The sequence below is a fragment of the Apodemus sylvaticus genome, chromosome 17 (genome assembly GCF_947179515.1).
Source record: "Apodemus sylvaticus chromosome 17, mApoSyl1.1, whole genome shotgun sequence".
NCBI lineage: Eukaryota > Metazoa > Chordata > Mammalia > Rodentia > Muridae > Apodemus > Apodemus sylvaticus.
In genome coordinates this window covers 47,178,006-47,199,454 of record NC_067488.1, presented here as the reverse complement: position 1 = coordinate 47,199,454, position 21,449 = coordinate 47,178,006, and the positions used below count along the sequence as shown (strand labels likewise).

Below are 21,449 nucleotides of genomic sequence, written 5' to 3'. Positions count from 1 at the left end.
CAACAATGGTTACCAGACAGAATTGAAACTATGTTTCAGAATTGAAACATTTCCTCCAGATGGGTTCTTTTCTTTTCTTTTCTTTTCTTTTCTTTTCTTTTCTTTTTTCCTTTCCTTCCTTTCCTTTCCTTTCCCTTCCTTCCTTCCTTCCTTCCTTCCTTTCTCTCTCTCTTTCTTTCTTTTTTGAGGGGGTGGGATGTCTCAATCCAATGCCCAACTTATTGAACTAAGAAGTTTTTATTGGAGTTATTCAGGGGGCGAAGTGGGAAGGGTCACTTAAAGGGAATAACCCAGAAAAAGGTGCATTACCACAGCCCACCCCAACATGGAGGACAACTCAGAGGAGCTGCATCTCTGGAACTCTGCACAGCTTCCAGAAAACTCCACAGGGTAAGACCTGCTCTGCTGGTCCCGGGGCCTTCCCCCTGGCACTTTTGACTCCTGGTTATACTGCTGTGGAGGGGGCTCAGGAATCTTTCAATTTTTTTTATTCTTTCAGACTTGTGACCTCCATTTATCTCTTGAGACAACCCCACCCCCAGCCCCACCCCAAACACTCCTAGAGGAGATGTTTCAATTCTGAAACATGGTTTCAATTCTGTAACGTGGTTTCAATTCTGTCTTGTAGTACTAATTCTGTCTTGTAGTACTAAGTCAGCGATGCTCTCTCATACAGGATGCTAAGACCTGCCTGAGAGGGCACAGGAAGAGTGAGAAAGGCAGAGAGAGATGAAGTGGAGGCTAGCCCAGTCCTGAGGCTTCAGCTGGCCTCCTGCCCCAGGCCCAGTGAGTCTCGAGGAAGAGAAAAAGTTGCCTTCTGAAGACCAACCGAAGACGCATCATATGCCCACACACCTGCTCAAAAATGGGGAAAGGGGAGGTGGTCTCAGCCTTGACTCCCTTGCTGGCTCTGAATAGACCCTCTGGGGATGGTGGAGGGTGAGGCAGCTGTGGAGAGGGTCTGCAAGCCCGGCAGCAGCAGGAGGAAGCCACCAAAGGTGAGGACTCCATGAAGAGGCAGACGGGTCATTGCCGAATTGCCGAAGCGTTTTGAGTTTTCCAAAAACAAGCTTTGAGGTTGTGGGGTGAAATCCAGTCCCGTCTTCTAGAGATTCTGGGTCTCTCCTGTCCAGCCTTCCAGAGTGAAAGGGGGATGTGGAGGGTTAAGATCCTGTTCGGGAGGAAGCCTAACTCAGTGTGTGTGTGTGTGGGGGGGGGGGGGGCAAAGGGGCTCATGAGCTGCTGGGAGAGGCTGGGGAGGGGCTCTGTGACTGCAGGCCAGGCCTCATCTCTTGGAACCTGGATGGACCCAAGCATCCTTGGGTCTGAAGGACAAGTAGCCTTCTCCTGCTCTTGACACCTCCATTATTGCCTCAGCAAGTGTCCTGAGACTGGGAGGTGAACAGAAAAATCAGGTCCTGCAGCAGGCCCTGAAGGCGTCTGGGGGAAAGGAGGCGGCTCAGACGGGAGGACAGTACAAAGGCCCTGAGGCCACGGAGCACAGCTGGGGCCCGAGGTCACATTAGCAGAATGCGAGGATCCATGGCAGAGGAAAGGGAGCACGTTAGGGAGGCTGTGCAGGTCAAGAGGATGACCTTGGCCTTTACTCTGGATAAGATGGGATGGTACAGGAAGGTTCTAGACAGGGAGGTGACATCACTTGGCACAGGTTTGTCAGGGACCTATGGCTATGGGGGAGAGAAGTCTTCAAGGGGATTTGACTCACAGGATTTGTTGTGACCTTGTGTGGTAGGCACCTTCCCATTCCCTTAGAATGACAATGGGATGTGTGACTTGTTTATAGCCAACAAAACAAAGCAAAGTGGACAGGAAACCACTCCTAGGGACACACAACAAGAACGATGTCTGTTTTCTTCACTGGCTTTGACAACGTGTGTGGGGACTCACACAGTGAAGGGGCTTAGAAGCTAGCAGGACCCTAAGCCCTTATAACCCAGTAGAATACAAAGAAGTGTCCCACCAACAGCCATGTGTACCTGCAGACATATTTGTCCCCAAGGGAGTCTCAAGATGAGCCCCACCGGCTGTAGCCAGCACCTCCACTGCAGCCTTCTGAGATGCTGGGTAGCCATTCTAATACTACAGAATAAACTGAGAAGTTTGTGGGTGGGGCCAGCTCCGCCCCACAGGAAGATCCCTGAAGAATGTGGTGCAAGCTGCTCGCCTGCCGAGGCAAGATGGTGATGACTTTAAGGCTGGCCTGGGCCTTAACTGAAAGAGGAAAATGTTTATCTAACAAAGATCAGGCCCCGTGGATCTCAGATTTAGCTGAGTCTCTCTCTCTCTCTCTTCTGGGGAGATGCCCACCTGTGCCCACTGGGCAGCAGAGCTAGTAGTGGTCACACCCATGGTTCAGTCCCCACATCACCATGCAGGAATCACAAGTTTATTGAGCCCATCTGCAGCCAGCCCTGTAGTTTAAGGCGGAGAGGACCCTCACGGTCACACCCATGCTTTACATTTATTCCCTGACCTCCAACATCCAGCTTGGGTACTGAGGATTCACTACTCTGAACCACACTTGTGCTCCTAAACACCCTCTCCTGTTCTGTCTCTTCTAAACTAGTGAGCTCCTATTCATACATCAAGACCCAGCTCAAATGGCCCTTTGGGGAGCCCTGCCCCTTTTTCCCTAGACAGAGTTGGTCACGTTGTTTACTATTTCCTTACACTTCCCAGAGTGTCCTTTATGCTTGACCTGAGCCCTGTGAACCTGGCACATGTCTAGCCTGACCTCGGTGGCTGCTCAATGGTTAGTTCTGAGAGGGTGTATCAGAGAGTGGCACGTGAGAGTCTATCCTGTCCTTTCAGTCTTGGCCCCTCACCCTGATAGGGTGAGCTTATCAGCCTCTGAGGTAACAAAGGCCAGGGCATAGTGTCACCATGGCAACTCCAATGAGGAGCTTGGAATGCTGCTCCCTAGTAACCCACTGGCCCTCTTGGGTAGCAGTGCTACTCCTCTGACCCTCCAGAGTGGCTCACCTGGGGAGGTGAGGCAGAGGGACCTGTGAGGCAGTGGGGCTCCACCGCCACCTGGGGGTTCATTTTCTTTCTTCCCACTCAGCTGCTGGTGAGCGTCAGGTGCCCAGGCTGCCGTCGCGCGCATCCTCCGCCATCCCTGGCTTACACCTCTCAGGACTTTGCTCTCCAGGTCAGTGAGGCGCTGCGAGTTCACCTTCTGTGTGAGTCAGCGAGGGCTTCTCTAACTGGCCGTACCCCTGGGGCTTGTGACTGGGCATGGGGGGGCCGGCCACAATCAGAAAGCTAATTTGAAAGCGCTGATTTCAACTTCACGGTGGGTCACAGGGGCTATCACATGCTTTGCACTCACCCTTCTATCTAGTTCTACCCCATAATCCTACTTCTCTGACTCCCATCTTCTCCGTCATGACGGAATGGAAGCTCACAGAGACCCTGGCCACCTCTGTGGGTCCTTCTGAAAACACACTCATCTGCTGGTTAAGGGAGTTGAATCTTAGTCACTGTTCTACTGCTGTAAGGAGACACCATGACTGTGGCAACTCTTCCAAAGGAAAGCATTTAATTGGGGCTGGCTTATAGTTCAGAGGTTTGGGGAACTTATGGTGAAGGGGGAACCGGGAAAGGGAAAATCATTTTGAATGTAAACAAAGAATATTGAAAAAATTATAAAAATAAAAAATTCAAATATTTGAGCGTATGGGGGCCATTCCTATTCAAACCATCACTGACTGAGTACTCATGTGAGTTGTAGCAGTCAGCTCTTGCTGTGTAACAAATCACCCCAGAATTTTGCAGCTTAAAATGGTGTTTATGGCCTTGCAGTGGGTTGGGAAAATGGCTACAGTTGTGGTGGGTCCTGTTTCAGTGTCTCATGACGTGGCTGGGACTTTGGTCTCAAGGACTTTTTCCCCAAGGTTTCTTACATAGAAAACCAAACTCCTCATGCACCGTTGGACAGAGACGACCTCTGCAGGGTGCCTCTCTATGTGGCCACTGGCCTCCATCAGAGCCAGGGAGGCTAGCTGAGTCTGGGAGAGCACGGGAACAAAGACAGAGCCCGTTCTTTACAAGGAGGCGTCATTCCACCAACTACTAGGCCTGCCTGCCTCAAGGGGAGAGGATTACACTGTAGCAAGAGATTCCCCGGGAGCCTTTCAGCTGGTCCCCAGAAACAGGATGTGTTCCTCTCCCATGGACCACACATGGCACCCCTAGACGTCTCTGCCATCTCGCCTGCTGAGGGGTGACAGTAATGGAGAACTGGGGTATCTCTGAATTAGGTCCAGGCATGGGCAAGGCCCTGGTGTGGCTTCTCACTACCAACCTTCCTGAAGCTTCCAGCTCATGGGAAGTATCAGGCGTGAGGGACGCTGCAGGGGGTCCTGTTCAGAGTAAGGATGGAGGAGACCCACAGCCATGGGTCGCCAGTGATTCTGAGCCCCACATCAGATGCTGGGTGGCCCTTGAGCTGGCGGCAAGTCAGGAAAGCAATCCCCTCCTAAACAGAGCCCAGCAGTCCGGTGCTGTGAATTCGCTTCTTGGCTAAGTGATGTCTTAAAGATTTGGTCCGGTGGTGTCTGCTTGTTTCATACAGTTGGCATGGTTCCCAGTCGCAGCTGGTAATGCTTTGCCGACAGTTTGGTAACACACTGTCCAGCCCATGGGTCACTCTGACAGAAGTCGTGTCTTGTTTGTCAGAGGAAGTTTCCTGAAGAGCTTCTGTGAGGTGTTTCCTTCCATCTACTTAAAATGCTTCCCAGCCTTCCTAATGCTGTGACCCTTTAATACAGCTCCTCGTGGTGTGGTGACCCCCAAGCATAAAATTATTTTTGTTGCTGCTTCTGTAATTTTGCTACTGTAATATATGTTATATTTATATTATTTATGTGTGTAATATATGAATCAAAATATGTAAATATCTTATATGCAGAATGGTCTTAGGTAACCCCTATGAAAGCAGTCAGTCAACCAGTAAAGGGGTCTCGAACCACAGGTTGAGAATCACTGCCTTAAAGATTCAGTCCTTCATGTGGCTAAAAATAATGTTCTGGTCTTTTTTTTCTCCCATGATGTTAGTAAGTTGTATGTGTTGCTTTTGACCTTTGCCTGAAAGTGCTCTGAGCCTTTTCTTGTGTGTGTGTGTGCATTTGCATGTGTGTCTGTGTGTATATTCATGTATGTGTGTGCATTTGCATGTGTGTTCATGTGTGTATATGCATTTGCATGTGTGTGCCTATGTACATGCTCATGTGTGTGTGTGTGTGTGTGTACACACATGTGCATATCTGTTAACCCATGTGTGGATGGCCAGAGGTCAACCTCCAGGTGTCTCTCCTCAGGTGTCATCCACCCTGCTTTTTCTCACTGGTTGGTGGTGCACCAGTGAGGCTAGGCTGACCGTCCAGGGAGCCCCAAGGCTCTCCCAAGCTCCACCTCCCAACTCTGGGATTATAGCTACGTACCACCACTGCTGGCATTTCACATGGGTTCTGAGTATGAGCTCAGCCCCTCAGGTTTACACAGCAAGCACGCTATTAACTGTGCTGTCTCCTTAGCCCCCAGAACCGCCTCCTGGTTGTGCATCTTTTGGCACATGAGAAAGATAAGAACGTTTTCTGTTAAAAGACATTTCACTGTATTTGTTGTGTACACACAGACACATGTGCATATATGCGTGCATGAAGAAGAGAAAAAAAACTTGGAGTATTTCACTTCTTTCATAATGTGGGATTGAACTCAGATCATTAATCTTTTTGGCAAGCACCTTCACCTGTTGAGCCATCTTGATGGCCCAAGTATGAGAATTTTCAAGGCCTTGAAACCTGCCTCCTTTATGTTTAATGGTCCTCCCTACAAGCAGCCAGAGGGTACAGCTTACACCCCGAGTCTAGGTGTGGCTGGCTTCTCTATCGCATCACTTAGTCTGCAGCTTCACCACCTTCCTCCACGTCACTGCAGGCAATGACACCCTTGCGTTTCTACCACTGAATGCCCAGGGATACCTTCCTCTAAACTCTTCTGAAGGTGCCTGATGCCCAATGTGCTCTCGACAGCAGCATCCATTTCTTCATTCCTGCTCATCTGGGTCTCAAGATGAGCGGGAGGCTTTTCCTACCAAGCATCTTAACCTCCTACTTGGTGTACCCACTGCTTGGTTCAGAACATCTCATTTGTTTGTCCTGGCAACACCCCAATCTTGGTACCAAAATGGATGCTGGTGAGATATTGCCATGCAACACATGATCAGATAGCACATGTAACACATGATCAGATAGCACAGGTAACACATGATCAGATAGCACATGTAACACATGATCAAATAGCACAGGCAACACATGATCAGATAGCACATGTAACACATGATCAGATAGCACATGTAACACATGATCAGATAGCACAGGTAACATATGATCAGATATAACAGGCAACACATGATCAGATAGTACATGCAACACATGATCAGATAGCACAGGCAACACATGATCAGATAGCACAGGCAACACATGATCAGATAGTGAAGGTAACGTAATCAGATAGCAGTTTCAAATGTTTGTTTTTGGTTTGTTTTTTGGATTTGGTTTTTTCGAGACAGGGTTTCTCTGTATACCCCTGGCTGTCCTGGAACTCACTCTGTAGAGTGACCAGGCTGGCCTTGAACTCAGAAATCCGCCTGCCTCTGCCTCCCAGAGTGCTGGGATTACAGGCGTGCACCACCACTGCCCAGCCAGTTTTGTTATGTTTTGTTTTGTTTTTTAAGAAGTGTTTAAAAACAGAGGTCTCCCAAGGATCTCACAATTACCATGGCTACAGAGACTCAAATTTGGAAGGTCCCATGTGGAAGAACTTGTGCCCAAGAGATGTGTTGAGGAGAAAGAATGTGGGTTTATTGAGTGATGGACATAGCGTGCCGTGTGGTAGGTCAGGTCCCATGGATGAAGTGTCATTAGGGTCCTAAGCTGGAGGATCCACTTTTAAGTTCTTCCAGGTACTGGGCTCACTTGGTTCTCTGAGGACACTGTGACCCAGGGCCTGTGCTCCTCATCTACTGCCAGCCAGAGGCTGCCCACTCCCCTCCACATGGCTTCTGTCTGGGCTTCACGCATGGCCGCATGGCAGGTCAGGGTAAGCCAACTGGAGAGAGCCCAGGAGAGGACCAGCCAGGCAAATGCTGGGAACCTAACCCAGGAGTGCTTTAACCATTTTCATCACACTGTTTTGATTAAGAAACAAGTCACCAGGTCCAGCACATACTCTAGGACTAACTAGCCTGTGAACATTGTTCATTGGGAGTCATATCAGAAAATGCACAGTTGTCAAATGATAATTTCTACTTTGTGGTGCTGAGTATTGACCCAGGGCCTCATGCATTTTAGGCAAGTGTTCTCCAACTGAGCCTCAGCCTCATGTAATTTAGTCAAAACTAATAGGGCATTTGGACTAATATGTTTACAAGAGAATAAAATTGGTTTGTTTTCTACCTGATCTGAGTTTACCAGCAATTCAGCATGCTGGGTAACCTTACACCTCTCTCTCTCTCTCTCTCTCTCTCTCTCTCTCTCTCTCTCTCTCTCTGCCTCAGTCCTCAGAGCCCCCTTTTCGTGGTTACTTTTGTCAACTTGACCCAATCATATCACTGAGAGATTCTTTGGTTAACAGGTTGGCCTGTGGGTGTGTCTGTGGGAGATTGTTTTGATTATGTTAACCGAGGTGGGAGGACCCAGCCCACTGTGGGCGCCACCATTCCCTGGGCTTGGGTTCTGCACTGTGTAACAGTGGAGAGACTGAGCTGAGCAGCAGGCCCAGGCCCATTTACCTTTCTGCTCTCAGCTGTGGGTAGGATGTGAGTGGCTTTTACGTTCCCACCACCTCCACTTTCCCCTGCGGGGATGGACTGTAATGTGGAATTGCAAGCTAAAAGAAACCCTCTCTCCCCTAATTGCTTTTGACAGGGTGTTTTGTCACAGCAACAAAAATGAAATTAGGTCACTCTTGCGACTCAGACTTGATGCTTCTTTCTGTCCCTCCCTTATTTCAAAGGTGCTTATATCTCAGACCAGGCTTCAACGCAGAGGCATCACTACATTAGTAGAAACTTGGGAAACGTGTCCCATGTGCTTTAAATAAGGGAATACAAATGAGGAAAAGATCCTCTAGGAGAAAGGGACACAGGTGCAAAAGCTGTGGGGACTTTGGAGGGTGCAGAATGGAAGTTCTTGGGTCCTGGGTCCCTTTCCAGGCTCGCCTGCCTTCTTCAGTGAACAACCCATGGGTAACATGGGCTTGGGGTGAGGCTCGACCAGACATTCCTGAGGCGCCCCATGCTGCCACATTTTAGCTGTCCTATGCAGGGGCCATATGGAAGGAACCAAGGTATCTCAGGAGCACAGACCCTCCATCCAAGCCTCGGTGAAGAGCCGCGTGGCAGTGTTAACATAGCAGCTGATGCTTCTGATGACGACTTTCTATTTGAAGAAATAAAGTCAGAGCCTCCTGGAGCTGTTAGAAGAGAGGAGGAAGAGATGGGAAGGAAAAAGTAAGAGAATAGCAATGACATGGTGAAATGAGAAAGGTCATGGAAGCCCAGGTGGTGGCCTTGGCTAGCCAGAAGCATCTGGTGAAAGGCAGGTGGTTCTGGGGTCTGGTGTGTGCTAGATGATGAGCTAACAGCACAGCTGCAGCATGGGGAGCCTGGTCAGGGCTGGCTGGATCTCCAGGTCCTCCCTGAAGAGTTCTCAGATGTCATCCTTTATGGAAACTGTCACCCGAGATCACTCAGAATACGCTGCTTTGTCCACAGGGCCAAGCTCAGACATTACGGGTCCCAGAGTCAGCGTTGATGGAGCTGAGTCATCGACAAGGTAGGACAGGAAGATGGGACCATTACCTGCACAGACTGGCTTCCTGGAGTGGGGTGGGGGCGGGGCTCACCTCCTCATCTCCCTCAGTCTTGCTGAGGCCTGTGGATGGCATGGGCTGACCCACCCAGGGTACTCTGAGCACAGAAGAAAAGTGGAGGGAACAGCTGCTGAGCCTTCCCTCTGCCAGGCCTGGAAGCTCTAACTTCGTGTGTTCCTGGCCTCTGGCTTCTTTGGGTTAAGTTGTTGGAGAGCACTCTATGCACCTAAAGTGCAGGGCTATGGGAATATAGGGCAGGGTTGGTCCATCAGGCCTGATTGAGCCCCACCCAGATTGATATATGGGTTGGGGTTGGTGGTAGAGAGGGTGTGTGCATCTGTGCTCTGGGTAGTGCGTACAAGAGATGGCATGCCTGGAAGGGGAAAAGGGTCTTAGGCAGGTGTGAGTGAGCGAGGTCGGCTCTGGGAAGGTTCCCCAGGGCAGCTGGGAATGGCAAATACAGTGGGGGAGCATCAGGTGACTGGAGTCACCCCAAGAGCTATTTTAAGCCTTGGTTTCTAAGCCTTTCCTGGGAGTTCTGACGCAGGAATCTGTTTTGAGTGAGTGTGAGGGGCATATTTATTAAAAGGCCAAAGTCAGAAAATGCTGTTCATGGTCCTTCAGTGTTCACAGTAGTAAATGAAGTGGGGCTTACTTATTCTGCTCACGTGGCTGGCAAATGGATGATCAGAGATGCAATAAGATTTTAGAAGACCAGATGCAAGCAGGCAGACATCCATCCATCCATCTGTCCATCTGTCTGTCCATCCATCTATCCTTTCATCCATCCCATTCATCCCATCCATCCCATCCTGTCTCAACTCATCCATGCCAACCTATCCACCCATCCACCCCATCATATCATCCTATCCATCCTATCCCATCCATCCATCCATCCATCCATCCATCCATCCATCCATCCCATCCATCCCATCCCATCCCATCCATCCATCCATCCATCCATCCATCCATCCATCCATCCCATCCCATCCATCCATCCATCCATCCCCTCCATCCATCCCATCCCATCCATCCATCCATCCATCCCATCCCATCCATCCATCCATCCATCCATCCATCCCATCCATCCATCCATCCATCCATCCATCCATCCCATCCCATCCATCCATCCATCCATCCATCCATCCATCCATCCATCCCATCCCATCCATCCATCCATCCATCCATCCATCCATCCCATCCATCCATCCATCCATCCATCCATCCCATCCATCCATCCATCCATCCATCCATCCATCCTCCCATTCATCCTATCCAATTCCATCCCATTCACCCCATCCCATCCATCCTATCCATTCGTCCCATTCACCCTTCCTACCCATCCCATCCCATCTGCCCAATATCAGACCCCAAGGAATAATATGACCACCCTCAACACTTGTGGAAATCAGATACAAGCAGGAGGGTGCCCAATGGACAAAGGTAAATGATCTTTGCTCTTTGAGTCCAAGAACCTGGGACCCACCCAGGCTGGAAGTGCTACCAACCCTGAAGGCTGGCAGCAGACTTGGCTGCTTGCTATTGTTAGTTCATAATGGCTTAACAGATGAGGCAGCCAGGAGGGCAGGCTGGGAACATGGCATCACTGAACCTTGGGGTCAGGAAGGAGTGCAAATTCGCTCCCGCACAGACGTCGTCTTCCTAGGGGCAGGTGACATTTCAGCTGACCAGGCAGGTGCTGTGTATTCTTTTCTTTCTACCTCGGCTTGTATTCTTGCAGCCTAGTTGATCTTGGAGGCTCTACTGCCTGGCTGTCCGCTGCTTGTGGCAGAACCTAGGAGAGGAGGGCCGTATGGCTTCAGGAGACAATTTCTCCCTTTGGCTTTTGTGGGGGATAAGGGGAGGGGGACAAAAGGCAGGAGGAAGTGGGGAGACATGGAGAGAGAGCCCACTATTCTCTGCATCCTCTCCCTGGTGAAGCATCCACACCGTTTCCAAGGGGGCAGAGGGTTCTGGCATTGCCCTCAAGACAGCTGAGCTTGCCTTTGAGCAGGCAAGCAAGTCCCAGCAGTGAAGCCTGGTGCTCGCAACCAGTCTGTCCTAAAACCTCACTGGTGGCCACCAAGCAATGGGGTAGCAGCCCGCGTCTGTGAAGTAGGAAGGGACATTCCCTCCCTATCAATGGTGTGGACTCGACCATGAGGGGCAGGGATGTTTTTAAAGCAAGTCAGAATGCAGCATGAAGTCCGATTTCATTGATACACACAAGCTAAACCAACTGTTGTAGACCGGAAGACTCCTCTGGAACATTTTGGGGCAAGCTAACAAAACATTTCCAGCTGGCTCCTGGGGTTGAGGATGGGGGCAGGGCTGGGAGGGCCATGAGGACTCTCATGTACAGCACATGTACCGAGATACCCATCACCATATTGCTTTAGAGAAAACACTCCTGGTTAGCCAAATCCAGGACCATCGATGCAGCCAGCTGTCAGAGAAGGGGAGACTGGTGTCCTGGCTTGGATGAGGTGTTGTTATTCCTTGGGGTCTGATTTTGTGCAGCTCACCATTTGTCCTCTCCTTTATTGAGGGACTCAAATGTTCTGGGGGTGATGGGGGTATTGTGGAAGGCCTGAAACTGGCCCCTACATGGACTTTACCTGTGTGATCCTCTTCCCTTATCTATGGGGAGGAACCAGAGGCATTGTGGAGCTTGTAGCTGAGGGAGAATGGGAAAATCTAGGGCAATGAGGATGGACTGTGGATGGTGCTGAGCAGAGAACTGGACTAGACAGCTTGGGGCTGGTGGTAGGAAGTGTTCACGTGTGTGTGTGTGTGTGTGTGTTGGTCTGAACTTGAAGAAATAATCTGATTTGATTTTCAAGAAGAAGGGTGGTGGATGGTGGGAAGATGGCTCAGCAGTCCAGAGCCATAGCTGCTCTTCCAGAAGACCCAGGTTCGATTCCCAGTACCCGAATGGTGGCTCACAACTGTCTGTGACTCCAGTTGACTCCAGTTTCTGGGAATCCAACACACTCTTCTGACCTCTGTGGGCATGTGGTGCCTGGACTTAGATGCAGGGAGAACAGCCTTCTACACAAAAATAAACGTTAAAGAATTCAAAAATTTATAAAAAGAAGGGGACAACCTCAATAGGTAGTAGACCGATGTCTGGGTGATGCTGAGACGTGAAGCACCTCAGGGTGACCATGGAATGAGGCATCCCCAGTCTGAGCTGGAGATGACAGGAGTGGAAAGCCATAAGCTGAGGGCAGAGTTTGGGGTGATACAAGTGAAAAGGAGAAGGGGAGCCCCGAGATCCAGGAAGGTAGCTGGAATGGGAGGCAGAAAGCGTGCTGGGGGGAGGGGAGCAAAGAGCCCATTCTAGCACTTTGACAGTCCAAAATATGGCCAAGCCAAGAGTCACCCCTGCCACGCCCATGCCTAGTGGATTCATCTTAAGGTTTGTTGCAGTTCAAAGTCAGCAAGGGAGTTGACTGAGTGTGCCAGGGGACACTAGAGCTCAGAGGGGCTGGGTCACTTGCTCAAGGTCATGCAGTTCGGCCTGATCAAGGCTAGACAAGCCAGAGTCACAGCCTCTTTGGTCAGAGCTTTATGTGGACGACTCTGTGCTGTGGAAGTCTGCTCACTGACATCCCTCTGTGTCCTATCCTCTGCTTTCTTGTCTTGCCTTGGGATCCTGTGCCTCCTGTGCTCCACCCCGTGGTCTGGGTCTGGCTCTCTGGTTTTTGTCTATTATTCCTCCCATTGGTCCGTCTGTCACCTTGCCTGCATCTGCTTCTCACGTCACCTTGTGCCCTCTGACCTCTCACCGTCCACCTTACTCCCTGCCCAGGTACAACCACTTTGACAAGGACCCACCTGAACAACAAGGAGGGCCAGCAGGACATGGACTCCTTCGGAGCTCCCCGGAGCTCCTTGGACAGCTCCAAATTTAAGTACCATCCAAGGCTCGCCCAGAGCCCCTTAGGCAGTCCCCTGGGCCAGGGCCACCTGGAGACGCCACCTCAACCGCCAACTCCTACCTGCAGGACTTCTCTGGCTATGGGCTCCCATCCTGAGGATCTGAAGAAGGGGGCATCCAGATCCAGCTTGAGAGATGCCAAGGAGAGCGTCCGAGAGGGATGTCCGGGGGAGGAAGGCCAGGACTCCAGGTCCCCAGAGCAGAGGACAGTACCTCTGAGCAAGAAGGACAGCGTCATTCCTGAAAACATCCGCCACAAATTTGGGAGCAAGATGGTGGACCAACTGATCTCTGAGGATCAGGTGACAAAGCCAGGGACTCGGGAGACTACGTGTGAAGGAAGGTTGTCTTAGAGACTTTGAATAAGGATTCAAAACCCAGTCTTGCAAAGGTCCTTTGTACTGTTAGAAAGTGATGTTTATTGAGACCGGCTTCTTTCAAGGCTCTCAGGTCTACCTTCCATCTGTTTTACGACTAGGAGAACGGAGCCTAAAGGGTTCCAAGACCTGCCAAAGTCAAGCACCGCTCTATATCAGAACTGATCTCATACTTAGGTTTCCTGCCTCATAGGCCCAGACTTCACCTTGTGGGTCTTAGTTTCCTTCTTGGTATGAGAAAGAAGTTGGTCTCAGTGTCAACTAAGAAGTTTGGTTAGTATTAAGGAGCAAGCTGGGTTCCTCAACTGTGTGAACTGGGGAAGTCTGGCCTCTTGAAGTCCAGTTTCCTCATTTCTCCACTGGTGGGGATGGACTCAGCTTATAAAGATCCTCTTCCTAATGGTGTATACAGTAGGAGCTCAGCATGCACAGGATCATTGCTGTCCCTCATGTCTTTGTCCACTGGGAGGAGGGATGGGTGGGGAGGTGCAGAACTTGCCCCGAGGGCTGCAGCCTGCAGAGAGGAAGGCAGGGTAGGAAGGAGGGGGACATCCACTTACCTTCCTGGTCACTTGTCTCTTGTCCTTGCCTCCCCCGTCAGGCTCGACAGGCCATTGGTGAAATCTTTGAAGGCCAGAAGAGGTCAAGCTCATGGCCTAGCAGGACCCAGAGCCCCATGCAAGCTTCCTCAATTTTCTCAGACTACTATGACCTGGGCTACCACATGCGGTCCAACTTGTTTCAAGGTCAGATTAAAAGGCAAGGGTGGGGTTGTAAGCATGGTTGGTCCCCAGGATGTTGGGCACTGGAAGTCTTTGGGGGGGGGTAATCTGGATCTTAAGGCCCAAAGGTACAATCCTACAGACATCCACTTTACAAGCACCCAAGGCATCCTTCATGTTGGCCTGTCCTGTGGAAATACCAGGATCATCTAGTCCCTGGCAGGTGTGACTTCACTATGCAGGTGACAGTGAGGCCCTCCCACACCAGACACCTATGGCTTTCTAGTCTGCAGACAGAAGGCCCATGTACTCCAGACCTGACACCTTTGTTGACAGTGGCAATAGCAGCTTTCTTGGGTTCAAAGGTCAGCTTGGTCACCGACTAAGGCCTGGGGATGGCTGTGAACAGGAGCCCTCACCTCTCTGAATCTCTGTCTTCTTGTACAACTGGGTTGATAAAGACAAAGTGGTCCTAATGGCTATGGGCAGGATTCCAGCACAATAGGGTGGCAGGCCATTTGTTTTTTCCCTTCCCTGGAGCCTGATGGTGACATCATCTTGGGAAAAGGTGGGATGATGAGGTGCCATCTCTAGAAGGGTAACCCGGCCTGTCCAGTCCTGTTTGACTCATGGGTGCCATGTGCTCTGTGTCACAGCTTGGCTTGCAGCCAAGAGCTTAAGACCCCCCCTCAGTCACGTGATGAGAAGCAGGACTCATAATGGTGGTTCCTAGGGGTAACAGGACTCCCAGGTCCTCTCTCTGGGGTTGGGGTACACAGCCAGCGTTCAGGGACTCCTCTCTGTACCCCTTTCATCTCAGCTTCACTGTCCAGAGTCCACTTTAACTGGCCCTCCTCCCTCTAGCTGTCTTCAGTGCTCCCAGGGTCTCTCTGGCAAGACCTCTTTTCCCTGGCTTGGGCCCCTGTCACCCAAGGAACCAGACGCACAACGGAAGCCTTTCTGGGTTTTTCTTTGTGAGGTGTCACTGGCTGGGGGAGGGAAGCTAGATCAAATCAAACTGCTCTGTCTTTTGGAGACTGGGATTCTCCTTTCTCTGTTTGACATTACTCACCAAAAGGTTCTTAGCTACTCTACATTATAAAGTACATGCATGGGCATAAAAGAATCGTGTTCTTAGGAAACTGTAGCCCCTCACCCGGCCTAGGCAGTGGCAGTGTGCCAGGGGAGAGCAGGAACCCGCCTCCGCCAACTCTCAAGGCTCACAAGGGTCCATTGTTGGATTTTCCTGAACTGATTGGCATGCAAATGCTAACTTAAAACTAGGCGGGAGCAGCCTGTACTGAGAGACTGGCGCCAGCAGCACTCTAAGCAGGGACACTGTCTGTGTCCCTGTCAAGGTCCACCTCCTGGGATTCACTCTGGCACTCCCTGATGGGAGTAGGTGTGGCTGCATCCAGGCAGGGGCGAGATGCCAGACAGGAAGAGCAGTCTGGGCCATGGATCCTAGAAAGTTTTTTCCATGGTGGAGTAGGAGACGAAGGTAGTGTGGGAGACAGGGGAATGGACTTGTTTGATTTGGATGATGGATTGTTCCAATGTAGTGTGGAGAAGGACACAGGGATCTATGGGGCCAGATAGGGTAGACACTGGGACAGCAATGAGGAAGGACTGTAAACATGACGGTGGTTGGGTGTGTTTGTTAGCCTTCTGCTATTGCCACAGAAATGCTCAAGATAATCAACTCATAAAAAGGTTAGCTAGATGTGGTGGTATATGCCTATAATCCCAGCACTCAGGAGGCAGTGGCAGGAGGATTACTGTGATCTTGAGGACAGCCTGAGTGTCTCAGTCAGGGTTTCTATTCCTGCACAAACATCATGACCAAGTTGGAGAGGAAAGGGTTTATTCAGCTTATACTTCCACATTGCTGTTCATCACTAAAGGAAGTCAGGACTGGAACTCAAGCAGGTTGGGAAGCAGGAGCTGATGCAGAGGCCATGGAGGGATGTTTCTTACTGACTTACTTCCCCTGGCTTGCTCAGCTTGCTCTCTAATAGAGCCCAAGACCACCAGCCCAGGGATGGTACCACCCACAACGGGCCCTCCCCCCTTGATCACTAATTGAGAAAATGCCCCACAGCTGGATCTCACGAAGGCCTCTCCTCAAGGGAGGCTCCTTTCTCTGTGATAACTCCAGCCTGTGTCAAGTTGACACACAAAACCAGACAGTACACTGGACTGCCTAGTGAGTTCCAGGTTAGCTTTGGTGACAAGGATAAAGTCCCTCTTCAAAGAAACAAAAACAAATCAAAACCCCGAACAGAGGAAAGCATTACTGGGGCTTGTAGTTTTGAGGGCAAAGTAGGTGATGATCAATTGGCCTCTTCTTGTCCCTCTGGGGCTTTGGTGAGGCAGGGTGTCACCGCAGGGAGTGTGTGAAGTGGGGGAGCCATTTACCGCATGATTAAGAGATTCAGAAGCAAAAACAGAATGAGGGCAAGGTCCTATTATCTCATCGGGGTTCCTCCTCCGCACCCAGTGACCTGAAGTCTCAGTAGACCCTGCCTTGGTTTCAACCATCGCCCAATAGTACCAAACGGGAGGACTAAGCTTTTGACACAGGGCCTTTGGGAGACATTTCAAGGCTCACACTAGAGTACTTGGTCTAAGCTGCTGAGCTGGCCCACTGCTCATCTGGAGCCATGAGGCAGGCAGCTCTGGAGGGCTGTGTCTCTGTGGCCTTAGGCACAGTAACTGGGGCCTTTGTGTGAGGTGAAGCAGTTGATCAGACAGGGCAGGCTAAAGAACGGACTTGGGTATGAGAGCAGGATTAGAGCTGATTTCAAAGCAGTTGACCAGAATGGCCTGCAGAACAGGTTCCCGGTTGTGGGGCTGGAACCTTCCAGAAGGCGTGAGGTGGAGCGCAGGCCAAGGCGGAGCACAGGCCATGCTGAGTCATGGGTGTAAGCCTGTTTGCTTTCTCAGGCTTGCTTTAAGCCCTTAATCCACTTCAAGTCCACTTCTGTCTACAGTGAGAAGGATTCTTTTCTAATTCCTTTATGTGGAGTATTTCTCTCTCCAAGAGCCCCATCTTCCCCAGGAGCCTGCAGGTGTCCGCCCTCAGGTTTCCACATACAAGAGGCACTCAGAGGGTTCTCTTTCATCTATCTCATATTCCACTGTGGTCACTGAGCTATTGTAAGGTGTCTGGGAACATACACCGTCCTGCCCCCAACACCACCACCAGGGTCCATGACATCCTGCCAAGATGATCCTTTGGCCTCCAAGTATAAACAGACACATGTACAACCCTGCCACCACCCCCATGCATACTTACACTGATACACATGAAAACGACAGACAGACAGACAGATAGGCACACACGCACACACGCACACACACACACACACACACACACACACACACACCAAGTGAACCAGAATTGTGCAGCTATCACAGATGGAGGTTCTAGAGCAAGGGAAAATACCTGACTCAGGGTCTGGCTTTGGTTTGAACTGGCAGGAGCTTCAGGCCCCCAGGGCCAGCATTCCCAAGGGAGTGTGTGTGTGTGTGTGTGTGTGTGTGTGTGTGTGTGTTGCCCTAAGGCACTGCAGTTACTCTGCTGGTGTGGGCTGAAGGGTGGCAGAGGTTTGAAACCAAGCAATGTGGTCTGTCCTGCTGTCAACCCCATGCCCCCACCCCGGCTGCTTGGCCTTTGGAGACGTTTTGGGTGCTTCTCCAGTTGGTGCCTGCTGACCCACCATCTGAAAGTCTGGGGATAAGACTCATTAGTGCCTTGGGGTTGCACCCCTCTCTCACAGTGCACCCACAGTGCCTGTGGCTGGTATACAGAAATGTGGGGTTCCCTGCACTAGGGGTACAGTTGGCCCATGTGCGCTGATCCATCAACACAGGCCAAAGCATTTTGTCCTGTTGTTCTTTCCTCCAGACTCTGAGGCAGTGCAAAAGCTCTTGAAGTAAACTCCAATCCCATCTAATTAAATTTATTCTGAGAGATGAGAGGTGGGCAAGTCTCTGCCTTGGGGAATCTAAAAAGCCAAAGTAATCCTTTTAAAGGACGCTGGCTGTCACCCCACCAGCTCCAAAGCTGACCATTTTACAACCTCACCTAGGGCTTGCTTTCAAGTTCTGTCCAGAGGCTTGTGTCGCAGCTGGCTTTGATCCCCTGGCTGTCATCATGGCTGAGGGCTTCGGACTAAACCTCTAATTCATTCTGTTCTTTAACCCTTACAAGCTGTAGATACCAAACTTGCGCATTTATTTGCCTTTCTGAGTGATTCCCAGCTTGGTGGCCTCATCCTCAGAAAATGCAGCCTGCAGTGAACTGCAGGTCCTTGGCCATGGGTGGGACCTGCTTCCCAGACCAGTTCGAGGCTGTTCTGGCAGATGTCCTCATGAGCTTGCAAATCCTCTTCTGCACGAGCCTTTGCTTTTGCGTAATAGGAGAGGCCTGTTAATGGCTTCTGCACAAACCCTGCCAGTCTTATTAACACTCTTTGCTTGATCTATTAATTAGTGAAAGATAAACCTCTTAATACGACCCGCGGTAGCAGGCTCATCAGTTACTCTCTTGGCTTTGGTGTATCTATTCAGATGCTTGCACTGAAGCCAGGTCAGCACCGTACCCTCTATCTATACACACATATATACATATTATGAACCATGCTCTCTCTATATACACATATATACACATACATACATACATACATACATGTACACATATATATGTATATATACACACACAAATGTTCTATGAACCATGCTCTATCTATCTATCTATTTATCTATCATTTTAAGTGTGTATGAGGGTATTACTGTGGGGACACACACATATCACAGCATGCCTGCGAAGGTCAGAGGATAATTTGCAAGAGTTGGATCTCTGCTTTCATCAGATGAGTCCCAGGTGTTGAACTCAAGGCGTAGACTTGGCAGCAAGCATCTGTACCTGCTGAGCCACAGAGGCGGCCCTCATTACTTTTATTTTTCCTACTGCTTTTGACTTTACAGGCTATTTTGTTTGATATAATTGCATCCAGCTGGCGTTTGGCTGATGTATCTTTTTCTGTCTTCTTCACATTCATCCCCTCCTTGTGTCTTTTTTTAAAAAGTAGGCTTTAAATAATACAGGTCTGGAAATTATTTACTCTGACGATCTGTTCTCTGTAACCAGTGAGTGAAGTCAGTTTTTATTTCTGTTGCTGATGTATTCGGGTCGATCCATTCTTTCTTTGTGTTTTCTATTTGTGTTTTCCATATGCTTTTTAAAAGCTTAAACGAGCTTTTACTTATTTTCCCCAATCAGTTTTTTTTTTTTTTTTTTTGGTCCTTTCCCCAAGTTCCTCTTCATTTTCTATTTTTGACACTTTAAAGTGCATAGCGGACAAATCCTCATGAGGTTCTCAGGACAGTAGAAGGCCGTCTTCAGTCTCTCTCGCCCCTCCCTGGTGGGACCAGGATGCCCTGCTGTAAAGCCAGAAGGTGGAGCTCCCTGGCTAAGCTCTTTAACTCTGCCACCCTGTGGGTTTACAATCCCTCAGTCTATGCTCCAACGGTGAAATGGGTACAATGAAATAGTCACATGGGTATGTGAAATAGTCACATCTGCTTCCTAGGAGGGCTGATCCAATGAGCAAACTTCCTAGCGAAGCATCTGGACCCATTCCTAGCTCCTGGTAAATCTTCACACACACACACACACACACACACACACACACACACGGCAGGTTGTTGGTGTGGCTCAGTGTAGAACCTAGCATGGCAGTTGTTCTTGACTGTCAATGTTGGTTGGACTGAGGTCTAGAAGATTAGTAAATAAGGCCTCTGTATATATCTAAGAGGGAGTTTCCAGAGACATCAACTAAATGTGTGTCTGGGGTGGGCTTGGGAGTGGTGGTCTACCCTGGACGTGGGTGTCATCTTCCATGTTTCCTGGTTGCCATGGTGAGTGCCTCTCCACCCACACCCCTGGACACCTTGAACTGAAACCTCTGGAACCGTGAGCCAAAATAATTCTTTGCTCCCTTTAGTGGTCTGACTCAGGCATTTTGACACAGTGACCAGGAAAGGATCCATACAATGGCCTCTGCCCAAGACGCAAATGCTTTGGTGTGATTAAAACTAAGCATGGGATTCTGAAATTAGCTTCTAGGAGGAGTTTGGAAACACTTGGAGTTTTGAGCCAGAGAACTTGAGGCTCACTTAGAAGGGGGAGCTGAGGAGTTATAGCACCAATGGAATTGTGCACAGTGTGGATTGGTCTGGTCTCCTCAGATGGGGACAAGGATTCTTGTTGGGATGGTGCTAAAGGCCACTCACTCTACAGCCTGAAAAAGAACATGCTTACATTTTTTCCATGTTCTGAAACTTTGTGGGAAGCCAAGTTTAAAGATGGGCTTCACTGCGTGGTGGTGGCACACACCTGTAATCCCAGCACTCTGGGAGGCAGAGGTAGGCGGATTTCTGAGTTTGAGGCCAGCCTGGTCTACAGAGTGAGTTCCAGGACAGCCAGGGCTACACAGAGAAACCCTGTCTCGAAAAACCAAAAAAAAAAAAAAAAAAAAAAAAAAAAGATGGGCTTCATCTTCCAAAGGTTGAAAGCAGACCTTATCCCCTCTTGTATGCACAGAATCAGAAGCCCAAAGAAGTTAAACATTGAGGCTGCACCAAACCCTCCCACTCCCCTCCTTGTCCACAACTATAACACCCACAGAGTAAACTGATATTAAGATAAAGTGTAGGGTGCCTGGCTTCCGTGACCTTGGGATTTCTTCATGGTGTCTGACAGGCCCACCCCAGGAGACAAAGAGCCTCATGAAGGCTTCCTACACACCGGAGGTGATAGAGAAGTCGGTGAGGGATGTTGAACACTGGCACGGGAGGAAGACGGATGACCTGGGTAGGTGGGAGCCTAGGGGAGGGGCGGCTCTCTCCTCCACGGGCAGGGAAGGTACCTGCAAGGTGCAGAGGAGGAGGGTGGGGGGTCCTCAGAGAGGGTCTGAAGAGATATGGGTCACAGCCACTCAGGTCTGTACCGCCTAGAAGCTGCTGGCCCCTGTGATGTGCGTTCTCTGGTTCCCTGCAGGCCGGTGGCACCGGAAAAATGCTATGAACATGAACTTGCAGAAAGCGCTGGAAGAGAAATATGGAGAAAAGAGCAGATCCAAGGGCAAGTAGTTGAAAGGGCGTTGGAAGGAAGCTTGAGAATGCTGCCAATAAAGAAATAAAGGCTCTGGCCGCTGTGTGCTGCTTCTCACTGTGCCGGGATGGGGATGGAGGAACAGCTGAGGAAGACAGAGCTCCGAGCAGCAGGATACCCAGATGGCTCTTCATGCCTTCCACCATGTCCTCAGGGGGAGCTGGGGGAGCTGACCCAGTGTGAGCTGGTGACGGGCTCTCTACTGGACACTGCTAGGTTGTACCCTGCACATGGGCCCACAGCTGATTTTAACTGTTTCCAGAAGTCTATTCCTCCCACATGAACCCACGGATGTCAGAGGGATTGTCCATGTCACTCGTCTCCCATGT

At 50.1% G+C, this 21,449-nt stretch overlaps 1 protein-coding gene across 1 annotated transcript; it reads left to right on the top strand.

The window, feature by feature from the left end:
* Positions 1-623: 623 nt before the first annotated feature.
* Positions 624-21,156, top strand: Tex33 (testis expressed 33). The gene is made up of 7 exons (XM_052161556.1): positions 624-998; positions 3,086-3,172; positions 8,801-8,861; positions 12,713-13,143; positions 13,820-13,964; positions 20,710-20,820; positions 21,007-21,156. The coding sequence occupies exons 1-7, from the start codon at positions 930-932 to the stop codon at positions 21,096-21,098; spliced, it is 996 nt and encodes a 331-aa protein (XP_052017516.1). The 5' UTR covers positions 624-929; the 3' UTR covers positions 21,099-21,156.
* The last annotated feature ends 293 nt before the right edge of the window (positions 21,157-21,449 follow it).

Bases quoted from the DNA above. Each gene is read 5' to 3' on its own strand.
- Tex33 (XM_052161556.1), top strand. From the start codon at position 930: ATGGTGGAGGGTGAGGCAGCTGTGGAGAGGGTCTGCAAGCCCGGCAGC. The intron at 13,965-20,709 runs GTCAGATTAAAA...GGTGTCTGACAG, and splicing joins GCGGTCCAACTTGTTTCAAG to GCCCACCCCAGGAGACAAAG. The intron at 20,821-21,006 runs GTAGGTGGGAGC...GGTTCCCTGCAG, and splicing joins GAGGAAGACGGATGACCTGG to GCCGGTGGCACCGGAAAAAT.